The following is an 11846-nucleotide window of genomic DNA, read 5'->3' on the forward strand; positions in this document are numbered from 1 at the left end:
AAAAAATTTCAACTGAAGTCATTCTCTTGGGTAAAGGAAGGACAAATCATGTTCCTCTGTAAAAAGGGCCTGTCTTCCCCATGAAAAGTAATCTCTCCAGTTTATTTGTCAGTGAAAGTGACAGGTACGCTAATATGAAAATGCCCTAGCATAAAAGCTACTCTGCCATTGATTACACAATGTTATCTATATCATCCTTCACTGGTCTGAAGGTATGTCTTACCCCCATCATAGATTTCAGGATACCCAGAAGCAAGATAATACATATCATAGTTGAATTTGCTAGTGCTTATTTACAGTCAACTAATAGAGATATGTAAACTAAGTAAAATATGTAAAATTCCAGTCTCAAGCAAGAAAAACATTAGAACTCATTCTCCCAAACTCTCCTGGCTTACCAAATTTGTTTTTGCCTTTGCTCTCCACCCCGTCTTCAAAATAAACATAAAAAATCTTCTCATGGTTTGCTCACAAACTTTTGAAAGCCTGGTCTTTTCTTCAAAGAAAGCAGGGTCGAAACGTGAGGTCAAAAATTATTTTATCTTAATTCTTTGGTACTCACAGAGGAAAAACACAGCTAAACTGCAAACCCCAGCCTATGTTTACAGAAGACTTGAAATTAGGAAAATAGCATCTCACTGAACCAGTTACACAATCTGCTTGCCCACTCCTCAGATCCACCTAGCAGCCAAACCTTCCTCTTCCTTATAAACCCTCCAAAAGATTTTCCTATCCTTGATTCCCAGCTCTGCCACCCCACTCCTTAGGTCCTCTCCCTGCTATCTAACATCCAGAAAAGTTGTACACATCATCACAAGGCAACAGACTTCTGTTCTCTTGATATCAAGCAAGAAAGCGGCCTTCTTGGCTAGTGTAATTAAAATACGAGCTGTGTCCTATGCAAGCCTTCTACAGAACACTAAATTCAACGGAAAAGCCACTTGCACATTTCTGTAAAAGAAATGAAATGAGTGAACTCTTTAGCTCTAAGGATTTAATTTTTTGCAAGATGAGGAACTAAGACCCAAATGGTTTTATTTCTATTTTATCTGTATCAAGACCACAGATACAATGATCTTTTTCCTCATTGGAAAGACCACTTGCTGAAAAGGCAGCTCCTCTGGGCTTTAATTCCCTTGAAGGAGCAACTGAATCAGTGTCTCTGAACACCCTTTCCCCTAGAGCGTCAATGTCTGTTTCCATTGCAAAGAAACTGTGCTACTTTATTCTCCAAAAGCTGTACTGAGGATACAACAGTTTCCCAAATAAGCATTTCCCGAATTTAAAAAATGGTATGAATTATTTCAACATTTAAAATTATGAAAATGGATAAAACGGATTATATGCGAAGCAAGAATAAACATTTGTCTCTGATTTTCATTAGACAAACAGCACCTCTAAAGATACATGGTGGAGACAATACATGTTCTCAAGGGCACCAATGGGACAAAAGTCATCAATTTTAAGTTTTCCAATAAAACCTCCTGTCAAAAGAAACTTTTTTAATTATGAGGCATAATGAATTAAGTAACAGGAAAAGTCCCTCACCTTAAAGTGATTTTTTTGAAAAGAGATTTTGATTACAGAAATAAAAAAATATTATTTCCTTTCTGAATAATAGCTTTCTAGTTCGACAGGCAAGAAAGTCTACACTGAAAACGACACAGGACAATAACAAAGAACTTTTGGTTGTGTTATCCTCTGACTGGACAAAAATAATACAGTAATACCAGATTATTAGTGTTTTGAACTACACACTGAAAAACCAAGAATCGTTTTAGGCATTTTACTTTGGAGTCCTTTACTCAACCTCCAAAGTTCCCCTGCAACACACGCTTTTTTCTTATAGTTTGAATATACAAATTGCCTTACTCCTATTTTAGCTCTGTGCACTCAGGAAAAATACTAAAAAAAAATGAAACTTTCCAGGGTATATTTATTGAATTGTTGAAGAAAGCAGAAACAAACATTCTCATGTGTTCTACCTGAAACTGAATATTAAGATAACCACTATGCAACAGCAGTCATATATTCAGAAAGCTGGTGACAAATATGAAAGCAATTTGCATTTCAGTTCTGTAAATTTTTGGGAGTATTAATATAAGCAATTTGTGTTATTATTAGATATGGTAAACAGTATTTCTCAAGTTAAGTTCATTTTCTTGCCATCTGCTATGCTACCTGCCACACTGCTGCACAGCTAAAATAAAATGCTTACAAAAATCTGGTGAAATATTCACAGCTGCATTCTCTTGGATGCACCTGGAACGTGTGGCACTTACCACGAGACTAATCTACAATGTCAACAGGCAAAATAATTTTGGTATTTTTTCCACAAATGTAAAGCATCTTTGCATAAAAGTAAAGAGAGCTCAACAACAGCAAAACTGCTGCATAAGAACAAACCATTTCCAGGACTCCTGTAACGTTCTGGACGTTAATATACAAAAATAAATAATCTTATTTTTTAAGCTATTTATAAAGTGCTTGGATCTTTTGATGGGAATTAGAAAAATAAATAGCTATATTTAATATTTTTCAACAACCTTAGGAAGGTTTCGTAACAGTATTATTTTGCAGTTAGCAACACTAAAGTACAGAGAGAATACTTGATTTGTTTATGAATATGACACATCAGTGTCAGACCCAAGGTCAGAATTGAGTACAGACTCCAGATGTTTGATAGAAATCACTAACAGGACTTCTCTGCTCCTAGAAGCCTCTCCTGTACTTTGCGCAGGGTTTCTGCAGTAGAAAAATCACTTTGCATCGCAAGGAGACACGAAACATGACTGTTCAGGGGCCAAAGGCTAGAAAAATATCTTTAAAAAAAAGTAAAAATACAACTATGAAAAGTAAAGACAGTAAGTGATCTCTACAAAGACAGTATGGAACAATAACAGGAAAATAAAAGCAGATTTTGACTAACACTTTTGTCTTCCAGAAGGTATCAGTTTTACAGTTGATCTCACAGTTACTGTAACTAATATGCCTCAGATAATTTTTCTGATGAACCGAAGTGATGCTTTTTAATGACCTAAGAGTCAGTTTTAAAATAACATAGTATGTGGACTTTGTCATACATAACGTATTCCCAAAAAAATTCTGGGCATTTAGTCAGGAGCACAGCACACCTGAGTCCAGGTGAGCTCTCTCAAGAAATCAGAAGACAAAGACCTCTGATGGCAGAGCTTTGTTTTTAATCTCCTCCCCAGGTGGCTGACTAGACAAAAGCCATTTGAGAAACTGCAGTAGAACAGTAACTTCAGGTGTAGTATTACATAACAGCATATTACTAGATAAAGAATTTGAAGGATATGGAACTGTAGAAAAATGGCCTCATGCTCAGGCCACTCTGGCCAATTTCAGGAAAGTAACAATGCCTAAATCTATTAAAAAAGAAGGAAAAACAGGAATTTAGCCTTTCGCTGTAACCCAAAACCAATGATGGTATGCAGTTACTATAAACCCCTTCCCAGCTATTAAAATCTGCCCCTAAAATGTTTACATCAACCGTGCTTTATCTTAAGGATCTGCCAGATTTTATAGATCCAGCTACATTTGACAATTTCTCTTTCGACTTACCACACTACCACATTTCATTAGAAAACATGTCTATGCCACTCATTTTGGGTGCTTCTCCCATTTTAATGGGCTGTGCCTTTTTTTCCTGTATCTCCCAATTCATTTCTTATGTAGTTCAGTCCTCTGTTGCAGTAACTCATTTGCTGTCTTTTCTCTCCTTCTCATCTCTTTCTCTTCTCTTCTCCATAAAGTAAGCCTTACTCTGCTGCACAAAGAAAGGAGTGAACTCCTCACAGCGAACCCACGACACCTCACGCTGAACCGCGGGTTGTGGTTCAGCCGGTGGGCATTGCACTTCTGCTAGAACTCAGCTACTCTGCTTAGGAAGCTGATTTTGGCCAGTATTTTATTTTGGCTTTTAATTTGGCCTTATCGTACGCTGTTTTATAGTAACAGAAGCCAAAGGGGGAAAAAGTAATGTCTGCAGGAGTCCACAAAACACTCAAAAATCCCACGGATTTCAGCAGCTGCAGTTAGCTAAAATAACTAAAATAATTCTGAGATCTAGACTGACGTGATACATGATGCTGGTAGACAAATAAAAACGCTATGTTAATTAGCCAGAAACCATTCAAATTACCAGAAACATTAGAAAAAAAAACAGAGGAAGTATCACTTCCTTGTAGATTAGTGTCAGATACTGCAAATTAAGGGAATTTCTGTCTGAGTATTTTAGAATGGGCTAAAGAAAAACTTGCTATTTCCCCTTAAGTTTTTAAATATACATATCTTGAACTTGTTTTGCAGACTTCTTCAAAAAAGTAGCAAATGGACATGCTCTACCTATGATAGTATCACAGACCTAGTTTATTCTATTTTTTCCTAAATCTATTTTAAAATTGTTTTGAAATTAATTTCAAGAGTTATTGAAAATTTGTTCTTAAATAAAGTTCCAAAATATTCTTGCATGAAATTTATTTTTATTAAAACAGACCCAGATCTACATCACAAAATGTAAACCTTAGAAACTAAAGAGTCACCAAAAAAACCCAAGAACTGCCCCCTTGCCCATCCTCCCCTAAATTTTGAATAGTACATTAGTCAGGACACTTTCCTCTATAACGAAGAAAATAACATTGCTAGGAACGTAACATTTCATTTAGAACAGCTCAAGTTGAACACTTGGAAGATTTCTCTGAACTTATACACTGGAGTAACCAATGACTGAGTTAGAATTTACACTCTTTAAGAAATTCTTCTCTCTTAGCATTAATTTCATAACAAAACAGGTAGAAATGCTGAAGTATCAACATGTTTAGCTACACAAAACATTCAAATTGTAAACATTCAAATATTTTGTTTATATACATCGTATTTTTAAACAGAACACTGTGGTATTCCAGAATCCAAACATTTAAATTGATTTGACATTTAAATACATCTGCTGTATGAGCTGTACAGAAGATCCAGTACAGCAATCTTTCACTGTGTACTGCCCCCGGTACTGGAACGTGTATCTCTTAAGGCACCTTAACTGTATAGATTCCTCACAGATTGGTCAGAGGGAAAACATTACGTAGAGAGAAGACGCTGTCCACAGAGAAACTTTATCTGCAGCAATGATGGGTCATAAGCCTTATGACCTAACCAGCATAAAGGCATTCTAAGGATGCTTGTTGAACCAACCAGAAATTAAATTCTTACTTTCTCATCAGGAAAAAAAAATTTCAACACAGAAATCACGTGATGGAAAATTCCACGGTGATTCTACTGACACCAAACGGAGTATGCCACAGGGAAAGAGCACTGGACCGTCAACAAGTCTTTTGCATCAAAGGGCTGACAAAAGGACAATCTAAACAAGCTTACATTGGGAATGGAAAAAATCTTACTCAATTTTTTCAGACCAAACTATGCCTACAAACTAAGCCAATCAAAAATGGTAAAAGGATCCATCTTTTAAAAACAAATGTAAACATTTTATTTCCAACAAAATTATTATCCTTTGCATTCCTCCTTTCCCCCCCTCCCCCCCCCATGCCGCCACACGAGAAAAGAAAAATGGGCTGGAAAGTTAGTAAAGCTCCCTAGAACATTTATGTTTCTAGGCATTTCACACGGAAGCACTCACAGAACATAATGGTTGTGGGGGCTGAATACCATCAAACAGGTTGACAAAAAACTTAAAGTATACCTAACTGTATTACAAAAAACTTTAAAAAAAAAAAAATCATCCCCTTAAAGGGCAAACAAGATATATCTGCCATTGAAACACTGCACTGTCAAGTTTAGACAATAGCATAACGAAGAGAATTAGAAATTACAAAGCTGTCTACATGATATTTTTGCTTGCTTTAAAACCGGATCTAGCACTTCTTCACAGAACTGTCACTTTATATACCACATACTCAAATCAGCTCAGCTTCTCTACAACAATGAAAGAACAGAACAAAAGAAAATCTGGCTGTTTCTCTTCAGTACTTGCACGAGTAGAATATCACAATTTGACCTTAAACAAATTGCAAGATGTTTTCTTAAGAGCATAATTACTCCATCACATATCTGCACACAAAATATGGCATTAGATAATATATTTAAAGGTGTCCATACTGAGATATTACAAAATACTTGGAGACTTAAAATACCTATGTCACAGATTCACATAGTAATTCTGAGAACTGAGGTACCATTTATAACTGAACTACATTATTTAACAATATATGTTAAGAAACTTCAAAAGCGCTGACGTTGTAACTCTTCAATTATTTACAAACACAGGTGCAATATTCACAAATAATTGTTTTCTCAAGTATCTCAAATTCTTTTAGATTCTGGCTTTTGTCTTCAGAATTTGTAATTGTAGAAGAATGGAAAAGTGTGCTATTTCAGTGGTTGACTGAATGGCAGCTACTAGACACAGTAAGTGCGTCATAAGATAGGACCTTCTTTTCCTACTACCACCTCACTGTCGCTTTACTGAAAGACCAGTAAGATGATGCCTACAATTACTGAAGAATATCTACGTGTACCACAAGCGTACACAATAACTATCTTACAAAGAAATCTCCACAGTTTTTCAGTTTCCGGCAATACATTTCAGTTCTTTCAAGACTACTTTTATACGTTTGTTTATGTCTAAGCCAAAAAAGTCAAATCAAATACTAATGAATGCTCTTACACTTAAATCGATTTACACCTAAGATTTACTTTTAATATAAAAAGACATATAGCTGTATCTTGCAGACCAAAAAACATAAATATATTTGAATTGAGACTTTCAATCACTTTACTGCACTTTACCTTAAGTTCTAAAAGTGAACTACTAGGAGCACGGCCAGCATCAGATAACACTAACCATCTAACTGGATATGAATTAATACCTAATACAAAACATATTATTAATGCCAAAGAAAAGCAATTTCAAGTAGCTGCAGAATCTGAACAGGCAGTGATAGAAAGACCAAGAAGTCCTATACAATCTACTTACTAGCATGCTTATCTGCAAGCATTATAAGACTGTTGGAAATATCTCTTCGCCTGTAAAAACACACCACTTTTGCTTCCACATTTCCATTTGCAGTCTAGAAAAGAAAGACAAATTAAGTCAGAATCCATCTTCGTCCAGCTGGGTAGTAAGAATTACGTGTTCTCTACTCTTTTTTTCCTCCTCATGTTCGTATTCAATGTGATTGGTCATGCTGAAACCAACAGAATTCTAAATAGCTAAATAGGAGCTTCTTGGTAAATGCCAACATCAATTTCAGCTCACATAATGGCATTGATTAAAATTACTTATTCATAAGAAAGTATTTATATATTATTCTGTTACTTACAAATGTAAGCATCAATACGATGCTAACGTAAAACTACTTAAGACACATGAGGTGCTTGTGAACGTTTATTTGTAACCCAGTTTTAGACAGAAATGCACATTTCAAACTGCCATGCCAATTTTCGAAATATTTAAAACAGCATTTATTTGAAAATTCATATCAGCTCATAAAATGGAAGTTACTGCACAGCTCTGTTTGCACGACTTACTACAGATTTACTTTTTAAAAATAATAAAATGACAAAAAATCTACTAATATTTTAAAAATTGCACACTTCCTTGTTATAAATATTAGAAAGTTAGCTATATACCTCAAGTTATTTATTATATTTCCAATTCAAGATGTACCATCATAAAGCATCATGTTTTAAATAAGTTTCTTAATAAAAAAGAAAGCATCTTATGTTTGAAGCATTTCATTATGTATTTGCATAACATCTCCTTATTTGCTCAATGCCTTTAACACATGAATAGCACATAACTGACAATGAAGGTATCTGGACTATACCCTGGAAACCTCTCTTAAAAAAAAATCAATATATGGCTCTGCTCAAACCATCCACAAGCAAGATTAAACTACAGCAATGCAGTTTGAAGATAACAAACATTACAGTTAGAACATAATTGGAATCACTTTAATTACTGTAAATAAAACATATTCTCCTCCAATAAAAGTCAAACTGATTTGCCACATACAAACAGTAGATGAATGGATGCTGCATTGGATAGCGCTAACAATGTGGATCATGGCTAGAGTAGTCTTGTATTCCATTGACAAGAAGAAAACTTTTCACAGTCATCAAGTTTGAATTTATTTTCTAACCACAAAAACATCATTATCCTTCACAATATAATAGGTATTTTGACTGTTTACTTTTGATATAATTTATTAGTAAATTGTAATATCACTACATGGAATAGTAAAAAAAAAAAATGCTGCTTTATTTTTTTCAAAAACATTCTTAGCAGCACAAGAACTAGGAAATAATCATGTTTTCCTCAAAGTGACACTCTAAAAAGTACCAACTCAGTCAACAAAAATACATTCAGAATAAAGACAGAGAATGTAGACTATTTCTATTCAAGACCCTGCCCTTCATTCACAGTGCAATTCATTCAATAAGTGCAATAAACAGCAACAGAAGCTTTGTATTCTATTGTTTGACCGCTGCAAATTCTCACTGATATCTACTAGTTTTTTTACATATATTATATATATACACACACACATATACACATACACACACATATAAAAGCAAGCATGTTACATGATCACTGTCATTCCAGATGGATTCACACTGTCATCACCCTATGTCGAATTAAACTCATTACTCTCCTGAGCATTCATAGGATTGTTTATTTGGCCCAGGGATTTTTTACTGCTGACAATCCAGAATGATTAACTAGGTGTTTCCTTAGATAACAAGGTAGGACTACAGTGTATCACATAGCAACAATGTAATAACTGAACATACAGAAGGCACATAACAAATCTTAAGAACGTACAAAACTTTCAAAAATTCTACTGATGGAAACTTTATGAGATGGAAACAGTTCTCAACTTTCGAAAAGTGCACAGACTGTTATCAAAGGTTAAGCAGTGATCTTAAATACGTGTGTACCTTGTTAAGTTCTTCAATTCGCCTGATGAGATATGGATTGCTGGAAGAATTTTCAAAATATACATAATCTACAATTAAAAAAAAAAAAAAGAGAAGGATACTGAATTATTTCAAAATAACGTACCTAGAAGAACATCATTTTTGTTAGGGCAAGGTTTTTCGTAAACCTAGAAGCTGATAAAAAGCTGAGGCATCTCACTCGATGGCAGATAGTGCTCTGAAGCATTCCTACACCGAGATTTTCTCAAAACTTATTTTTACAGGGTCAAAAGTACCTCTCAAATGCTGCTAGTAAAACTTTCGATTTGATGTTTGACTTGCACCACACATCTTGCAAAGCATTGTTTCTTTATTTTCAAAGAATCTGGGCAGGGACATAACAGCATTTAAAACCCTTTGCAGTGCTGTGACACCACGCTACAGCGGAACAACTTGGGGTAGCTCATTCAGCTCTGAAGAAAGCCAACGGGACTGTTCACCGTTGCCTACTAAGCTCACAACGAAAAGGCTGAGAACTGCTGATGCAAGCAGTAAACCCTGCCCAGGCTTCAACAGCGCTGCTCAAGGGAGGATTACTTCCACGAGTAAAGGCGGCGGGGATCACACTCCCCACGTCCCAACGAGGGAGCGTCCAGACGGGCGATTTGCAGATGTATCGGCATACCCTGAAAGAGCGGCAGGAAGGGACTCAAACTGCTGCCGCCCCTTTTCCTTTGCATCTCCCCTCTCACCTCCGAGCACCGTTTGGCAGCAAAGAGGAGGAGACGAGACGCGTTTAACGCCGAGCAGCGCGAAGCGCACCCCGGCGCACCACCTGAGCGCCGCGGCCGGCGCCGCAGCCATGTTCGCTCCGCGGCGGCGGCGGGGGGGAAGTGATGACCGGCGGAGGCCGCGTCCTGTGGTTTTTTTCCCCCATCCGAGCGCCCCCCTTTCTCTCCGCGGCGCAGCCCGGGACCAACGCACTCTCCGGGGCCCAAGGCGGGGGGAAGCGGGCGGGAGCAGCCCGCCCGGCGGCGCAGCGGCCGTTCACTCCAGCAGAGGCCGGCAGGCCCCGCCGAGGGCAGCGCCGCACCGGCCCGCCAGGCCGCGGCGGCGGCCGAGCCGGGAGCCGCCTCAGACCCCCTCCCCTCCCCTCCCCCCGGCCGGGGCCCGGGCCGCCCTGCGCCCCCACCGCCGCGGCCCGGGGGAGGCCGTGCCCGGGCGGCTCCGCAGCGCGGGCGGGGGGAAGGCAGCTGGCGGCGGCGCCGCTCCCCCCCTTCCCCGCGGAGGGCGGCGCTGCCCGGCTCCTCCGCGGCGGTGGGGGCCGGCCTCCCACCCGGCGCGCAGGGCTGCCGGGGGAGGAACCTGCGCCCTCCCCCTCCAGCCCGCCGCGGGCCCGGCTGCCCCGCTCGGGGCCCTGGCCATGGCGGGGGAAGGGAAGCGAAGGGGAAGGGGGCGGCTCTGCTCAGCGCGCCGCGCCGCGCACGGCCCCGGCCCGCTTGGGGCCCCCCGCCGCGCCCCGGTCCCGCTCCGCACCGCGGCGCCGGGCGCGGGCCCCGGCGACGGGCGGGCGGGCGCGGCCCCGGCCCCACATACCTCCTACTCGGTACATGTTGGCCGCCATGTCTGCGCTCCGCGCCCTCCTCCTCCTCCTGCCGCCTCTGCCAGGCCGGGCTGGGCAAGGCGGGAGCGGCTGCTGCGGCTGCGGCTGCCCCTCCACCCCGCGCCGCCACCCCTCCTTCCTTCCCTCCCTGCCTGCCTCCCCGCCCGCGGGCACAGGCCGCGGCGCCGCCCGCCTCACGGGGCCGCCGCCGCCGCCGCTTCGGCCATTTCCGGAGCCGCCCGGCGGCGAAGGGGTTAAACAACCGCCCCCGCCGCTGCGCCCCCTCCCCCGCGCACACCGGCCCCGGCCGGGGGAGGGCTCAAGGGCCGGCCCGGCTCGGCTCGGCGTCGCTGGGGCTCGGGGGGCGCCCCCAGCCCGACCCGACCCCCGGCCCCGCCGCAAGGTGACTTACCTTGGGGCGGTCGCAGCCTCGCCGCGGTCCCCGATGCGCGACATCTTGTAGGCGCCCGCAGCCTGGTCCCGCCGGCTGGCAGATCCGCCGCGTGAGGAGCCCCACGTTGCCTGTAGGATCCCGGCGGATAGTATCGTTATTATTAGTCCTGTTTCTTGTGTTTGCAGGCTCTGCCTCCCCCCTAGTTGAGTCTTTGTTCCTTCCGGGCAAACGCGCTCTCCCCCCTTCCCCAGCCCGGGAAACTGCTTGCAGTGGTCCCGAGAAAGTGTCTGACACGTGTGTTCACTGCTCTGGTTGGCATTGATCTGGCGACCTTTCTGCCCCACATCCCCTTCAAAAGCTAGCGCCCCACTGATCAGAGCACAAGGCTGCGGTTACCCCCATCTTCCCCAATAAACGGGAAGGCGTCTGCCCCAGGGCAAAGGCAGAGGCAGCGGCTAGTCTGAGCATCAGTCGGTGCTGAAGGAATTGCTTACAAATCACCTGATTAGAGGGATGCTCCAGGAACATCAATATTTATGTAGCACAAAGCTTGTCTTGCCATGTTTATGTGAAGTTCCCAGTGTCGCAAACAATGTATGCATGCGATTTATAAACAGCTCGGTCCTGCTTCAGAGTGCTTCCTTTGAAGAGAAATGTTCTTTATCGTTTTCTTGCAAGGAGGGTGATGATGTATCACTTGCTTCACGTTCAGGATTTTAGTGCGTGTTATCTTGAGCGTTTGCCAGCTAACATTTCACTTCGCCCTGAGCTGAAGGAAAACGTAGTGTTATTAAGGGAGAAACATGCTGATTTTTAAGAGGATGAGCTTCACTGGTGTTTCCGATGACCATACGCTCTCTTCCCTTTCCCTTTTTGAGTGAATCTGTGACT

General features: G+C 41.6%; 1 protein-coding gene across 10 annotated transcripts in view; it reads right to left on the bottom strand.

Moving 5' to 3' along the window:
* The window catches only part of MTA3 (metastasis associated 1 family member 3), a 159515-nt gene extending 147903 nt beyond the window's left edge, over positions 1 to 11612 (bottom strand). For 6 of the 10 annotated variants that reach the window (XM_068939694.1, XM_068939686.1, XM_068939688.1 and 3 more), the window contains exons 1-3: positions 9711 to 10065; positions 8980 to 9047; positions 7013 to 7106 (exon numbers count right to left, since the gene is read on the bottom strand). In XM_068939694.1, coding sequence (XP_068795795.1) covers positions 7013 to 7106; positions 8980 to 9047; positions 9711 to 9822 — 274 coding nt within the window. In that variant the 5' untranslated portion in view covers positions 9823 to 10065. Of the gene's footprint in view, positions 1 to 7012; positions 7107 to 8979; positions 9048 to 9710; positions 10066 to 10554; positions 10716 to 10973; positions 11278 to 11456 lie in introns of those variants that run through there. The other 4 variants (XM_068939689.1, XM_068939687.1, XM_068939692.1 and 1 more) reach the window with 3 other exon arrangements.
* Positions 11613 to 11846: the final 234 nt, after the last annotated feature.

This window comes from Struthio camelus, chromosome 3 (assembly GCF_040807025.1).
Source record: "Struthio camelus isolate bStrCam1 chromosome 3, bStrCam1.hap1, whole genome shotgun sequence".
In the NCBI taxonomy this organism is placed as follows: domain Eukaryota; kingdom Metazoa; phylum Chordata; class Aves; order Struthioniformes; family Struthionidae; genus Struthio; species Struthio camelus.